The following is a 16,440-nucleotide window of genomic DNA, read 5'->3' as shown; positions in this document are numbered from 1 at the left end:
TTTATCCCAGGCATGTTTAAATTCAGTTACTGTGGATTTATTAACCATGTCGGCTGGATGTTTGTTCCAAGCATCTACTACTTTTTCAGTGAAATAATATTTTCTCACGTTGCTTTTGATCTTTCCCCCAACTAACCTCAGATTGTGCCCCCTTTTTCTTGGGTTCACTTTCCTATGAAAAACACTTCCCTCCTGAACCTTATTTAACCATTTAATATTTAAATGTTTTGATCATGTCCCCCCTTTTCCTTCTGTCCTCCAGACTATACAGATGGAGTTCATGAACTCTTTCCTGATAAGTTTTGTGCTTAAGACCTTCCACCATTTTTGTAGCCAGTCTTTCCCAACCTTGGCAACTTGAAGATATTTGGACTTCAAGTCCCAGAATTCGCTGGCTGGGGAATTCTGGGAGTTGAAGTCCAGATATCTTCAAGTTGCCAAGGTTGGGAAACACTGCTTTACCAGATGTTTCTTCATTGGGTCATGAAATGTTTGCAAGAAAATTATCAAATTTGGCGAGCAACAAGGACCACTCCTCCCCACCCAACCCACTCCCTCCTAGCTCTGATGTTGTTCCCTAATTGGGTCATGAAACATCCCAAGGAAACCCCCCAACCCCAGAGAACACCAAAGCCCCACAATTCCCTCCCAAACTGCAAATCCCCTCTTCCCGTTTGTACTTAAATCAATGCTTAATGCGTCTCCCTCTTTCTCTCTTTCAGGCTCATATTAAATTTCCTATAGATTACCCATATTCACCGCCTACCTTCAGATTTCTGACCAAAATGTGGCACCCGAACATTTACGAGGTAGGTTGACTTGAGCGCATGGAGTGTCTGTCGTTTAAAAAATAAAAACAAAACCCTCTGCAGCATCCACCTGACCTGAAAATAAGATGACAGTGTATGCACAGTTCCGGAAACTTGATTTAATCTGCACATGGTCAGAAGGGGGAAAAACCTGGAAAAAAACAATCCCCCCCCCCCCCCAAAAAAAGATGGCAGTGTCCACAGATGAGAACTGCTTCCGTGATGTCATTGTGACGTCACCAGCGGCTTGCTACCAGTTTGGGCAAATCCACTTCATTGCAAAGATGTAATTCCTGTGCACAGTTTAATTTATTTATTTTATTTATTTATTGGATTTGTATGCCGCCCCTCTCCGCAGACTTGGGGCAGCTAACAACAGTAATAAAACAGTATATGACAATAATCCAATACTAAAAACAGTTAAAAACCCATTATTATAAAAACCAAACGTACATACACATATACCATGCATAAAATTGTAAAGGCCTAGGGGGAAAGAGCATCTCAATTCCCCCATGCCTGGCAGCAGAGGTGGGTTTTAAGTAGCTTATGAAAGGCAAGGAAGGTGGGGGCAATTCTAATCTCTGGGGGGAGTTGGTTCCAGAGGGCCGGGGCCACCACAGAGAAGGCTCTTCCCCTGGGTCCCGCCAAGCGACATTGTTTAGTTGACGGGACCCAAAGAAGACCCCCTCTGTGGGACCTAACTGGTCGCTGGGATTCGTGCAGCAGAAGGCTTTGTGACTCCTGGCTCTCGACTTCTCTCCTTCCGCCGCTCTAAAAAAAGGGGTGCGTGGAGACCCAGTGAGATGGAGGCTCCTTTGACAGTGCTTGTCTCTTTCTCTCTGGTGCTGTTCTGACCTGGCTCCCCAAACACGGGAAACCCTCTGTATTTTTTTTTTCTTCTGGGGGAAAAGAAATACCAATACCAAAAAAACCCAACTCTCCAGAAGATAGGCCCAAGATACAGAAGGATCTTGACAAACTTGAACAATGGGCACCATCAAACAAAACACTGGACCAGATTATCTCCGGGACCGCCTTCTGCCGCACGAATCCCAGCGACCAGTTAGGTCCCACAGAGTGGGCCTTCTCTGAGTCCCGTCAACTAGACAATGTCGTTTGGCGGGACCCTGGGGAAGAGCCTTCTCTGTGGCGGCCCCGGCCCTCTGGAACCAACTCCCCCCAGAGATTAGAATAGCCCCCACCCTCCTTGCCTTTCGTAAGCTGCTTAAAACCCACCTCTGCCACCAGGCATGGGGGAACTGAGATATTCTTTCCCCCTAGGCCTCTACAATTTATGCATGGTATGTCTGTATGTATGTTTGGTTTTATAATAAGGGTTTTTTAGTTGTTTTAGTATTGGATTGTTACATGCTGTTTTTTTATCACTGTTGTTAGCCCCACCCACCCCCACCCCGAGTCCACGGAGAGGGGCGGCATACAAAATTCAATGGTGAAAAAAGTAAGCATCCAAATTTAGGCAAGAAAAAATGCACAGGTACATTATGTGTGGTACATTGCTCAACAGTAGTAACTGTGAGAGGGATCTTGGAGTCCTAGTGGACAACCATTGAAATAGGAGCCAGCCATGTGCAGCAGCTGCCAAAAAAAGCCAACACAGTTCTAGGCTGCATAAACGTATAGAATCAAGATCACGAGAAGTGTTAATACCGCTTTATAAGGCCTTGGTGAGGCCACACTTGGAATCCTTCATCCAGGTTTGGTCGCGACGATGCAAAAAGGATGTTGAGACTCTAGAAAGAGTGCAGAGAAGAGCAACCAAGAGGATCAGGGGACTGGAGGCTAAAACATATGAAGAACGGTTGCAGGAAGAAGGATCAGGGGAGACAGGATAGCAGTCTTCCAATATCTCAGAGGTTGCCACAAAGAAGAGGGAGTCAACCTATTCTCCAAAGCACCTGAGGATAGAACAAGAAGCAATGGGTGGAAACTAAACAAGGAGAGAAGCAACTTAGAACTAAGGAGAAATTTCCTGACAGTTAGAACAATTAATCAGTGGAACAGCCTGCCACCAGAAGTTGTAAATGCTCCAACACTAGAAAATTTTAAGATATTGGATAACCACCTGTCTGAAGTAGTGCAGGGTTTGCTGCCTAAGCAGGGGGTTGGACTAGAAGACCTCCACGGTCCCTTCCAACTCTTGTTTTTATGTAATCCAGATCAGTTATCAGTGAGATGACTTTACTTCACAAGTTGTGGGTGCTTCATCGCTGGAAGCCTGCAAAGGATTAGGAACCTAGAATTATATTATCAGGCAACAATATTACTATGGATTAAAGCAGAGGTCCCCAACCGCCGGTCCGCGGACCGGGACCGGGCCGTTGGGGTTTTCCAGCCGGTCCGCGGCGTCGGAGACCCAAAGCCCATGTGGAGGAAGACGGAGCCAAGCGGGGCCACCCGGAGACCTTTTCCCGTCTTCTTCTCCTCGCTCGCTCCCCTCATAGCCAGCAGCCCCGCTCGCGGGGGGATGCCCGTTCGTAGCTACCAGCCCGCCAAGCGTCGAGGGGGCTTCCGAGGCTGAAGGGAAGAGCCGGAATGCCCTTCCCGGGTTTAGATTGCTTGCTGTTGGGGAAAACGGAGGAGGCGGCGGCGGCGGTGGGGCGCGATCGCCTACTTTCTGGAGCGAGGAGAAAAGAACCGCCGCCTCCTCCGTTTTCCCCAACAGCAAGCAATCTAAACCCGGGAAGGGCATTCCGGCTCTTCCCTTCAGCCTCGGAAGCCCCCTCGACGCTTGGCGGGCTGGTAGCTACGAACGGGCATCCCCCCGCGAGCGGGGCTGCTGGCTGTGAGGGGAGCGAGCGAGGAGAAGAAGACGGGAAAAGGTCTCCGGGTGGCCCCGCTTGGCTCCGTCTCCCTCCACACAGGATGGGCTTTGGGTCTCCGACGCCCTCGCCCGTTCCCTCAGGAGCGATGAGTGGGACGTCTTCTTCTCCTCGCTCGCTCCCCTCATAACCATCCCTCCAGCGTCGAGGGGGCTTCTGAGGCTGAAGGGAAGCGCCGGAATGCCCTTCCCGCGTTTAGATTGCTTGCCGTTGGGGGAAACGGAGGAGGCGGCGGCGGTGGGGCGCGATCGCCAAGTTTCTGGAGCAGATAGGCTTTGAGTTTTTGGCTGGGGGGGGAGAAGTAGGACCTTCCTAAGTTCCCCCCCCAGTCAAAATCACAAAGCCAGGCAGCCCCCAGCCGCCAAAGGAGCCTCCTCATTCTCCCTGCCCTGTGGAGAAGTGTGGAGGGCTGCGTCACTAAGCTCCACCCCTCCATAACCCCACCCCCATATGACCAAAGCCCCCCCCACCGGGCCGTAGAAAACTCGTCTAACTTAAAGCCGGTCCCTGGTGCTAAAAAGGTTGGGGACCTCTGGATTAAAGAATGGATTAAATTGGATAATAACAGAATTTTAGCAATAGAAGGACATAATATTTGAGATGGATGGCACGCACACCTGTGGGAAAAAGAGCATATTAAACACTCACAATTTAAACAACACCAGATACGGAATATTCTACTCGAACATTGGAGAAAAATAAGGAACAAACCTTATAGAGAAGTTATCTACATTGGAAGCCTAAATACACACAAATATAATTAATAAAAACCAAATCAAAACATATAAATAACTCTTAGATTCTAAGAGACTCTTAAAATCCAGAGAAAAACTGGACGCCTGGAGTTAGATTGGTTATCTTATTTCCATGTACAAAGTAGATATAAAAAAGAACTTATTGAATTTGGAATATGTAAAAAAAAAAACCAGTGACATAGATAAAATTTTAATAGGACCAGATAAAAAAATGTATTACCAAAATGTACAATTATTTACTATACTATGAAAATATAGAGGAAGTAGCTAAACATAATATGATAGCATGGATGACAAATTTTGGTTATTCTATCCAGATTGGGGAAAATTATGGAAAATTAATTATAAGATGACATTGTCAGTATCTCGTATAAAGAAAATTTACGTAGGATGTTTTATGGGTGGCATTATGCTCCAGCACCTTTAGCCAAACTTGAGCAATGAATGGAAGGAAGAGAAAGAGCATCGCAGGGGTCACGTTTTGAGGGTTAAAGGGGGGATTTCTTCTTCTGCAGAATTGCAGGCAAGTCTCTCCCTTAAATTCAGCTGCAGGCTGGCAAACTTCAAAGGAAAACTTGGGAATCCCGCCAGCCAGCCAGGGGCTTCTCTCTCCCCCCCCCATCAGTATTGGGGAGGGCTCCCTTTCTGATCCTCTGGGGGTGGGGGTGGGTGGGGGGAAGAGACGTTTGCCTTGGATCCAGGCCAGGGGGGCTGCTTCCATCTGGACACAGGGAAGCCTCCTCCGCCAGCGAGAGCTGCAGCAGCCCAGCCTCGGTTTCTTCTCCCTGCTGGAGGGCCAAGACCCCAAAACAAAAGGCAGGAGGAGAAGTCTGGACTCTTTCGCATCCGAACATCCAGGAAGGGGCAGGGAAGGAGAAGGGGAAAGAGAAAGGACAGAGGGAGAGAGAGCAAGGGAGGGAGGGCAGGAAGGAAAAGGAGGAAGGAAGGAAAAGGGAGGAAAGAGAAAGGAAGGAAGGAGGGAGGGAGGAAAGGAAGAACAAAGGAAAAGAAGGGATGATGGGAAGAGCAAGGGAGGAAAGAGGAAGGCAGGAAGGAGGGAGCGCGTGAGGGAGGGAAGGAAAAGGAGGGTGGAAAGAGGATGGAAGGAAAAGGAAGAAGGAAGGAAAAGGGAGGAGAGGAAGGAAGTAGGGAAAGAAGGGAGGAAGGACAAAGGAAAAGAAGGGATGATGGGAAGAGCAAGGGAGGAAAGAGGAAGGAAGGAGGGAAGGAGGGAGCGCGTGAGGGTGGGAAGGAAAAGGAGAGAGGAAAGAGGAAGGAAAGAAAAGGAAGATGGAAGGAAAAGGGAGGAAAGAGGAAGGAAGTAGGAAAGGAGGGAAAAACAAAGGAAAAGAAGGGATGATGGGAAGAGCAAGGGAAGGAAAGGGAGGGAGGAAAGAGGAAGGAAGAAAAAGGGAGGGAAAAACAAAGGAAAAGAAGGATGATGGGAAGAGAGCAAGGGAGGGAAGGAAGGAAAAGGAGGGAGGAAATAGGAAGGAAGGGGAAGGAAGGGAAGGGATGGGATGGAGGAAGAAAAGGAGGCAAAGAGGAAGAGAGAGAGGAAGGAAGGAAGGATATAATGAGAGGGAAGGAGGAAAAGTCTGAAGAAAATCCCACCTTAGCATTTGGACACCACAGATCCTCCCTCCCGACATGACTGACATCAGGGTGCCCCCCCCCCAGGTCAAGCACAACCCTGATGTGGCCCTCCAGGAAATCCAGTTTGAGGCTCGATCTGTGAGGACCTGCTGCTGGAGACCGAGTGGGGCGTCTCCTCCAAAGCCCTGGCTCCCCTGGTGGAATTATTTGAAGGGAACAAGATGCCTTCAATGGGGGGGGTGATGGGGCTCTTGATAACCGTGGGGCTTCAGAAAGGGAATTCACTCTCCGTGAGTGTCAAGAAGCCCCCACACTCAGCTGCCAAGGGTGCAACGTGGAATTAAGGAGAACCATTCGCCAGTGGAAGGACTTTGCATCCAGAGGTTATGGGGGCTTCACCACTGGAGGGTTTTAAGAAGAGATTGAACAATCGTTTTGTCCCCAGAATGGTGCAAAGTCTGCTGCTTGAGCAGCTCTGTTTCTACTGAGACTGAAATGCCACATTGAGTTCTGTAAATAGCAAGACCACTGCTTTTCCAGCCCCTCTCTAAGCGGTTTACAGAATCAGCCTCTTGCCCCCAACAATCTGGGTCCCCATTTAGAAACAGAAACATAGAAGATTGACAGCAGAAAAAGACCTCCTGGTCCATCTCGTCTGCCCTGATACTATTTCCTGTATTTTATCTTAGGATGGATCTATGTTTATCCCAGGCAGGTTTAAAATTCAGCTACTGTGGATTTACCAACCCCCTCTGCTGGAAGTTTGTTCCAAGCATCTACTCCTCTTTCAGTCAAATAATGTTTTCTCCCGTGGCTTCTGATCTTTCCCCCAACTAACCTTTGACCCCCCTCGGAAGGATGGAAGGCTGAGTCAACCTTGAGCCGGTGGGGAGATTTGAACTGCTGAACTGCAGCTATCAGTTAGCTGAAGGAGCCTGCAGTGCCGCACTCTAACCACTGCGCCATCCCCAGCTCTGGCTTAGTGGAAAGTACTTTAAGCCCCAGATGTGTTGGGATTTTGAGCCCGCAGCCACTCTGTATGTGTGTGTGTGCGTATTTGTGTAACAAAAGATGTCACCTGCTTGAAAGGAAAGAAGTTTTCACTTGATCTTTAGGAAACAGGCAGAGCTGGGAGAGGGTTTTTCTATGCTTGGCATCCTACCCACCGCCCACTTTTCTTTCCATAGAATGGGGATGTATGTATTTCAATTCTTCACCCACCTGTAGATGATCCTCAAAGTGGAGAGCTGCCGTCGGAAAGGTGGAACCCCACCCAGAATGTCAGGTAAGACCCTCCAAGACCCAGAGGTTTTTTCCCTTTTCAATGACGACACGTTGCTTGTAACATGCGTCACTTACAGGCGCCATTTCGAAACACTGCTGCAGCTTCGCTCTCTGTCTGAAGAAATGCAAACATTTACACACACAGCCCTGACAATTTAATGTAGGAACATAGAAACATAGAAGATTGACGGCAGAAAAAGACCTCCTGGTCCATCTCGTCTGCCCTTATACTATTTCCTGTATTTAATCTTAGGATGGATCGATGTTTATCCCAGGCATGTTTAAATTCAGTTCCTGTGGATTTACCAACCCCGTCTGCTGGAAGTTTGTTCCAAGCATCTACAACTCTTTCAGTAAAATAATATTTTCTCACGTTGCTTCTGATCTTTCCCCCAACTCACCTCAGATTGTGCCCCCTTATTCTTGTGTTCACTTTCCTATTAAAAATACTTCCCTCCTGAACCATATTTAACACTTTAATATGTTTAAATGTTTTGATCATGTCCCCCCCCCCCTTTCCTTCTGCCGTCTTTGGACCCCTTCAATTTTGTCAATATCTTTTTGTAGGTGAAGTCTCCAGAACTGAGCACATTATTCCAAATGTGGTCTCACCAGCACTCTATATATGGGGATCACAAACTCCCTCTTCCTGCTTGTTATATCTCTAGCTATGCAGCCAAGCATTCTACTTGCTTTCCCTACCCACCCATTTTGAGACTGTCAGAAATCACAACCCCTAAATCCTTCTCTTCTGAAGTTTTTGCTAACACAGAACTGCCAATGCAATACTCAGATGGAGGATTCCTTTTCCCCAAGTGCATTATTTTACATTTGGAAACATTAAACTGCAGTTTCCCTTGCTTTGACCATTTATCTAGTAAAGCTAAATCATTTACCATATTACAGATGCCTCCAGGAATATCAACCCTATTGCACACTTTAGAGTCTAAATGTATTTGGACCATTACTGTAGACTAAGAAAGAAAAAGTGGTGCCTTGCTTTCTGGGTGACCATCGTACATATTAAATACTTTTATTTGTTATTTCTGGTGGGCATCTGATTCCCGGGTTTCGTGGCTAAGACTGAACAGTTTATTCTGTTTATTCTGCTTACATGTGCTGAGCTCTGGGTGCTCTCTCTCTCCCCCAGGACTATCCTACTGAGTGTAATCTCCTTGCTTAATGAGCCCAACACGTTCTCTCCGGCTAACGTTGACGCCTCCGTTATGTTCAGGAAATGGAGGGACAGCAAAGGCAAAGACAAAGAATATGCGGAAATCATCCGGTAAGTCCGAGATGGCCATGGCTAGTGGAGAAGAAGGCTTGGGGCTCTTTGGAGCTCTCTTGGCTGGGCGACTTCCTTGGAGACGTTTTGTGACCCAACTAGTTTCTGGTCACAATTCAAAGTGTTGATTATGACCTATAAAGCCCTTCATGGCACCGGACCAGAATATCTCCGGGACTGCCTTCTGCTGCTCAAATCCCAGCGACCGGTTCAGTCCCACAGAGTTGGCCTTCTCCAGGTCCCATCGACAAAACAATGTCGTCTGGTGGGACCTAGGGAAAGAGCCTTCTCTGTGGTGGCCCTGACCCTCTGGAATCAACTCCCCCCAGAGATCAGAACTGCCCCCACCGTCCTTGCCTTTCGCAAACTCCTCAAAACCCACCTCTGCCGTCAGGCATGGGGGAATTGATTCCCCCTGGCTGTTCCGTTTTATGTATGGTATGTTTGGGGTGTATGACTATTTTTATATTAATGGTTTTAACCGTTTTAAGCATTGGATTTGTACTGTGCTTTGCTCTTGTGAGCTGCTCCGAGTTGCTGGGATTCGTGCGGCAGAAGGCGGTCCTGGAGATATTCTGGTCCGATGCCATGAAGGGCTTTATAGGTCATAACCAACACTTTGAATTGTGACCAGAAACTGATCGGCAACCAATGCAGACTGCGGAGTGTTGGTGTTACATGGGCATATTTGGGAAAGCCCATAATTGCTCTCGCAGCTGCATTCTGCACGATCTGAAGTTTCCGAACACTCTTCAAAGGCAGCCCCATGCAGAGAGCATTACAGTAGTCGAGCCTTGAGGTGATGAGGGTATGAATGACTGTGAGCAGTGACTCCTCATCCAGATAGGGCCGCAACTGATGCACCAGGCGAACCTGGGCAAACGCCCCCCTCGCCACAGCTGAAAGATGTTTCTCTAATGTGAGCTGTGGATTGAGGAGGACGCCCAAGTTGCGAACCCTCTCTGAGGGGGTCAATAATTCCCCCCCCCCCAGGGTAATGGACGGACAGATGGAATTGTCCTTGGGAGGCAAAACCCACAGCCATTCCGTCTTGTCAGGGTTGAGTTTGAGTCTGTTGACACCCATCCAGACCTGGGGGGCCATTGGGGGTGGGTGGGCTGGTGAGGAGTCTGACCCTCCTCTAACTTTCCCTGCCCTCCGTCCTCCTCTTGCAGGAAACAAGTGCAGGCCACCAAGGCGGAAGCAGAGAAGGACGGTGTGAAGGTGCCCACCACGCTGGCCGAGTACTGCATCAAAACTAAAGTGCCTTCCAACGACAACAGCTCCGACTTGCTTTACGACGACCTGTACGACGACGACATCGACGATGACGAGGAGGAGGAGGAAGAGGAAGACGCCGATTGTTACGACGATGATGATTCCGGCAACGAGGAGTCGTGACCTGTTCCCCTTTCTGGCCCTCCTCCTCCCCTCCCTTCCACCCGCTCGCCCGCCCAGCTTCCCAGTCGTACTGCCCCGCCAGTTTTTGCCAGAGGGGACGCAAGCGGTAAATGCAATGGCCGTTCAGGAAAAAAGCAAAAGAAAGAAGATAAAAAAGAAGGGGAAGAGCAGAAAAAGAGAATATATACGTTCAAAAGGGGCGGGCGGGCGGGGGCCAAAAAGACCCCCAACCAAAACGTGCGTTTCCTGCTTTGCTCCTCGCGTCCGGAGTCTCGGTTTATTCCGTCCCCCTCCACCACTTTCCCGGTCCTTTTTTGGCCTCGTAGCGAGAAAGACCTGCGCAGACGATCTTGGACCGCACTGCCTTTCCCGTCCCATCACTGTGTTTTTTGATTCCCCTCCCCTCCTTTTTTTTTTTAAAGACAATACCTCCCCCGCCCCCGCCCCACTTCCGCCCCCACCCCCTGCCTGTCCCTCTTCCCTTCCGGAGAGTTCCGAGTCCAGCAAAACAGTCTCGCTCTGTGTTTAGGTTCTCGAATTAAACCCAGTCTTTCATCAAGAGGTTTTGATGTATTTTAACGCCTGGCAGGAGACCGTGGAGCGGGGGGACACACTCCCCCGCGAGCTTGCATAGAGTGCCCCCCCTCATCTTTTCCGGGGCCGGCTTGGCTGCTCGTCATGTGCGCACTTGTTTAGCCTTTTGGTGGTTGGTGCCGGTCGTGGTTTTTTTCATCCCCCCTTTTTTTTGTTGGTTATTTTTTCCCCCCTTCCTTCCGCCACACCAAGGTGGAGGGCGAAAAAGCTTCTGTGTTTTTTGAGCTGGGCCACCGCCAGACCCGGTGCCCCCCCGTTCCAATTTTCAAGTTTGCTGAGCTCGTGTCGGCGGGACGAGGGAGGTGGGTGGGAATGAACAGGATTGGCAGAGGGGGGGGGAAGCGAAAACCTCCCGAGGCGGATCGAGTGTGTGTGTGGGGTGGTGGTGGAAGCGGTTGTCTTGTGATATGAATCTTCCAATAAACACGTTGAAACGTGCACCGTTTTCTGTCCCAAGTTATGGCAGGTTGCATCCAGAGACCGGCTGCCCCCCTTCCCCCCCTCCGATGGCGGAGAGCAGCGCATAATACAAGGAATCGCGGAACACGGCTTCTCTGGGGAAACCCAGCGGCTTTCCGCAGCTGGAGGTTTGCGACTAGCGCCTGGCCGCCTCCTGTGGCTGGAAAGATCAAAGGCGGTTGCATCAAAGAATTTCTTAACACCCCCCACCCTCCCCCAGGCTCTCCAACCTTGGCAGCTTTCCGGACTTCAACTCCCAGAATCCCTCAGCCAGCTAAGCTGCGCCGACTGAGGGATTCTGGGAGTTGAAGTCCGCCAGCCTTCAAGTTGCCAAGCTTGGACCGAGCCCTGTCTCAGACCATCTTACAAAAGGAAATAAGATTCATCTTAAAAGGGAAAGGACCACGAGTTGCAAATTCCAGGAGAGACGTTAGAAAACGGCGAGCTAGCCAGGAGGCTTTGGGGGCCTTGCTTGTGCTTCTTTCCGGCCGGGGGGGGAGGGTGTCGGTCCGATGCTGTTGGAGCAATGGCTCCTTGGCAGGTCCAACTGCCCAGATGAAGAGTTCCCCCTAAGAAGAATTAAGCGCTTTGGGGGGGGGGAGTGATGGTCTCAAGGGAAAACCAGCCAAGACCCGATGAGTGTTAGGGGCACCCCCCTGTGTTAGACCCCCTCTTTCTTCCCCCACCCATCAAACTCTGCAGGAAAAAAACGACTTGCTGGGATGGTCCCAGGCGCCCATCGAGGAATTGGGCGCTTCTCCTTCAAACAGTGGCTTTGCCTTCCTTCCCCCCGTTTCTGAGCCGGGCCCTTCTGGGGGGGCTCTCTGGATCCAAGCTGGGAAGGGCCCCCCACTTTGACCCAGAGCTTCAGTTGGATCTTCTCAGGTTGGATGGCCCTTCGGAACCTGGGATGCTTGCAACCTTCCTCAAACACAGAGCCCTTCACTTTCGCTTCTGACCCCCCCCTCCCCCTGGTGAAAAGAGGGGCTGACTCTGGGTGGGTCCCCCCGTTGGACCCCAAATTTGGGAGAGAGAAAGAAAGATGAAACGACGATAGCGGACAGAAGGATCGCAATTTGGGTTGCAAAGAGCCTGGCTTTTTGGACAATATTTTATTTTTCCATCCCCTCCTGTGAGAGGAACTCATGAAAAACTTGAAAAATGTGCAGGAGTGGAGAAGGGGAGCTGTGGGCAACGGGCCCCTCGAATGTCGGCCCTGGAATGGGGCTCTTGAGGGAGCGGTCACCTCTTGCCTGCGCTTGGTCCGGCCTCAGCATCCTTGGCTCCCCTTGAAACGAGGGTGTGGCACCTTTCAGCTTGTCTTTGTATTTCGACTGTTCTCTCCAGTGACTTGTATGCTGAAGCTTGGTGGTGTGCGAGGTGCGTTGCTAGACCTCTGTCCTTTTTTTAAGGGGGGGGGAGCTTGGGAACCCCCAGCCGGGGCTCACTCTCTTCCCCCGCGGCAAGACAGACGTTTCCTCTCTGGCCGAGCAACTTGCTGGTTTCCCCTTTTCAGGATCCACCCGATTCCACGGAACATGCGGATTCAAGAGATTTGAGGAACAAAAGGTTTACTTGAGCCATCCTTCCTTAGCCTGGTTCTCTCCCCTCTTCTCACCTTTTGTCTCCGTTTACATTTTTTTCTGATTTGAAAAGGAATAAAAAATAAAATAAAAATCAGATGCAGTTCCTAACCACGTTCTGAAACCAGCAGGGAGCAACGCTCAGATCATTTTGGGTAAAATTTTCAGTGCTGAAATTCTTTTAAGTCTTTCCTTCCTTCCTTCCTTCCTTCCTTCCTTCCTTCCTTCCTTCCTTCCCTTCCCTTCCCTTCCCTTCCTTTCTTTGGTTCCCTTCCTTTCTTCCTTCCTTTCATTATTTCTTTCCTTCCTTCCTCTTTTTTTGGTTCCCTTCCTTCCTTCCTTCCTTCCTTTCATTATTTCTTTCCTTCCTTCCTTCCTTCCTTCCTTCCTCTTTCTTTGGTTCCCTTTCTTCCTTCCTTCCTTTCATTATTTCTTTCCTTCGTTCCTTCCTTTTTCTTTGGTTCCCTTCCTTCCTTCCTTCCTTCCTTCCTTCCTTCCTTCCTTCCTTCCTTCCTTCCTTCCTTCCTTCCTCTTTCTTTGGTTGGTTCAATTCCTTTAGGCCAGGTTAACAAACACTGATTTTTCTCCCCCCCCCCCCTCTCTTTTGTTGTTGTCTCTTCTTTCCTTTTGGTAATTTAGTTTTGGGGTTTTTTCTGCACATGATCTGTCTAACTAATAAAATGTGGACTACAGTATACGGCTGCTCTTGCTGGTTGCATGTTCAAAAGCCACGTTGGGTTTGCTGGCCCACCGAAGTTCTGGAGATGTCTCCAGCTGTCCATAGCGCCTGCTGGATTCCCTCAATTCTCTGGTCGTATGGGAACCAACACAAGCTACACAAAGAGGGGAGCTGGGTGTGTGTGTGGATTCATGCAGGTTTGACTTGCAGGGCAGTGTTAACATTCTCCTTCAGGGAGGTTTGTTCTGGTTCTCTTCCAATATCTGGGGAGGGGGGCATTCACAAAAGAGGGGGGGTCAACTTATTTCCAAAGCACCTGATTGTCAAGCCGGTGCAGATGTCGGTGATAAATCAACAGCTGGCCACACTTTCTGTAGAAAGACAAATGTTGATGGGAAGTTGGGAGGGGGGATTTTCAGGAAGGAGCAGATGCAGCCACAAAGCATCTTTTGAGGGCTTCAAGGACATCCTCTGCCCACCACCTGGGCGGAAGCGGAAGGAGGACTGGCCACGCTGGCACAATCTGGGCAATGTGACAAGTGGGGGACAAGGGATGTGAACTTTCAACTAGGGGGTGGTAACTCAGATTCGGGTTCCCCGGTGAAGGTGCCAGGATGGCTCCGGAAATAAATTGCAACTTTGAGGCATCCCGTGACTTGGACTCTGATTTAAATTTGGATGCTACCCAGAACCTTGGCACAGATTATCTGTTTTAGGTCCGACTGCTCTTCCTCAAAAGTATCTGGTGCATCCCAAGTCCAGTAAGGCTGAGATTTTTTCCCCCTCTTCCCTTAAAAAACCCATTGCTTTCTGCCAATTAGACGGGACATTAGAAAAATGGGAGCCAGACATTTTTGCTACAGAGCCTTGCAAATGAACGTGGGAACCTATTAATGTATGAGCAGAGTAACCCTTGTTTACCAAGGTTATGCACACACACAAGTGTTTGGATTGAGATTAGTTGTGGGTAACTACTCAACCACACACCGATATACTAACTTGAATTAAAGATTACTTTGAGAAATAACATATTCAGATAAACAGTCTAAAGTCAAACACATAAGTCAGAATAACAATTCAAATACAGTATTACCAAGTACATAGTCTTTCCTACCAGTTTGATTTGATTTGATTTAGATTTGTATGCCGCCCCTCTCCGCAGACTCGGGGCAGCTCACAGCAGTGATAAAACAATATAAAGTAACAAATCTAATATTAAAAGTCTAAAAGCCCCACTATTTAAAAAGCATACACACAAACATACCATACAAAAAACTACATAAGCAAGGGGAGATGTCTCAGTTCCCCCATGCCTGATGGCAGAGGTGGGTTTTAAGGAGTTTATGAAAGGCGAGGAGGGTGGGGGCAATCCTAATCTCTGGGGGAGCTGGTTCCAGAGGGTCGGGGCCGCCACAGAGAAGGTTCTTCCCCTGGGTCCCGCCAGACGACATTAGTCTACGGGACCCGGAGATGGCCAACTCTCTGGGACCTAACCAGCTGCTGGGATTTGTGCGGCAGAAGGCGGTCTCGAAGATATTCTGGTCCGGTGCCATGAAGGGCTTTATAGTCATTACCAACACTTTGAATTGTGACTGGAAACTGATCGGCAACCAGTGCAGACTGCGGAGTGTTGGAGTAACATGGGCATATTTAGGGAAGCCCATGATTGCTCTTGCACCTGCATTCTGCACAATATGAAGTTTCCGAACACTCTTCAAAGGTAGCCCCATGTAGAGAGCGTTGCAGTAGTCGAACCTTGCGGTGATGAAGGCATGAGTGACTGTGAGCAGTGACTCCCAGTCCAAGTAGGGTCGCAACTGGTGCACAAGGCGAACCTGGGCAAACGCCTTCCTCGCCACAGCTGAAAAATGGTTCTCTAATGTGAGCTGTGGACTGAGGAGGACACCCAAGTTGCGGACCCTCTCTGAGGGGGTCAATAATTCCCCCCCCCCAGGGTGATGGACGGACAGATAGAATTGTCCTTGGGAGGCAAAACTCACAGCCACTATGTCTTATCAGGGTTGAGTTTGCATCTGTTGACACCCATCCAGACCCTAACAGCCTCCAGATGCCAGCACATCACTTCCACTGTTTCGCAGGATATGGGGTGGAGATGTACAGCTGGGTATCATCGGCATACTGATGATACCTCACCCCATGCCCTTGGATGATCTCGCCCAGCGGTTTCATGTAGATATTAAACAGGGAGGAGAGGACCAACCCCTGAGGCACCCCACAAGGGACAAACCTAGAGGTTGACCTCTGACACCCCATTAACACTGACTGCGACCAACCAGAGAGGTAGGAGGAAAACCACTGGAGAACAGTGCCTCTCACTCCCAACCCCTCTAGCCAGCGCAGAAGGATACCATGGCCGATGGTATCGAAAGCCGCTGAGAGGTCAAGAAGCACCAGGACAGATAAACCCCTGTCCTGGGCCCGCCAGAGGTCATCCATCAATGTGACCAAAGCAGTTTCCGTGCTGTAGCTGGGCCTGAATCCTGACTGTTGAGGGCCTAGATAATCGGCTTCTTCCAAGGACAACTGGAGCTGGAGCTCTATCACCTTCTCAACAACCTTCCCCATAAAGGGAAGGTTGGAGACTGGACGATAGTTGTTGAGAATGGCCGGGTCCAGGGAAAGCTTCTTGAGGAGGGGGCGCACAAGTGCCTCCTTATAGGGAGCCGGAAAGGTCCCCCTCCCCAAGGAAGCGTTGACAATCTCCTGGACCCAGCTCCATGTCACCTCCCTGCTGGCCAAGACCAGCCAGGAGGGACACGGATCCAGTAAATAGGTGGCGGAACTCACAGCTCCAATGGCCTTGTCCACTTCACCAGGTGTCACCAGATCAAACTCTTCCCAGACAGGTGGACAAGTACTGGCCCCAGTCACCTTAACTGACTCATTGTCAGTTGTCTTTGTCATAATCAGCAAACAAAGATATCAAACCTAAACACATTTTAGCTGTAATACATGACTACAATATAGAGAGATTGCAGAGAACAATATAGAGAGATTGCAGAGCATACCTAACTGAGTAGCCAAAGAGAAGCAAAGAGGGTGACTCAGAGAAATGGTATAGCTCCCTCTTGTGGCAGTCTGCAACACCTGCAGCCAATATATTGCCAACCCAACAGTTATGGACAGAGTCC

At 49.5% G+C, this 16,440-nt stretch overlaps 1 protein-coding gene across 1 annotated transcript in view; it reads left to right on the top strand.

Moving 5' to 3' along the window:
* The window catches only part of UBE2R2 (ubiquitin conjugating enzyme E2 R2), an 84,602-nt gene extending 73,597 nt beyond the window's left edge, over window positions 1-11,005 (top strand). The window contains exons 2-5 of the mRNA XM_070743644.1: window positions 723-809; window positions 7,191-7,288; window positions 8,438-8,572; window positions 9,748-11,005. Coding sequence (XP_070599745.1) covers window positions 723-809; window positions 7,191-7,288; window positions 8,438-8,572; window positions 9,748-9,973 — 546 coding nt within the window. The 3' untranslated portion in view covers window positions 9,974-11,005. The remainder of the gene's footprint in view (window positions 1-722; window positions 810-7,190; window positions 7,289-8,437; window positions 8,573-9,747) is intronic.
* The last annotated feature ends 5,435 nt before the right edge of the window (window positions 11,006-16,440 follow it).

The sequence above is a fragment of the Erythrolamprus reginae genome, chromosome 2 (assembly GCF_031021105.1).
Source record: "Erythrolamprus reginae isolate rEryReg1 chromosome 2, rEryReg1.hap1, whole genome shotgun sequence".
Taxonomy (NCBI): Eukaryota; Metazoa; Chordata; class Lepidosauria; order Squamata; family Dipsadidae; genus Erythrolamprus; species Erythrolamprus reginae.
The sequence above is the reverse complement of the archived record's forward strand: the minus strand, read 5'-3'. Positions and strand labels throughout refer to the sequence as shown.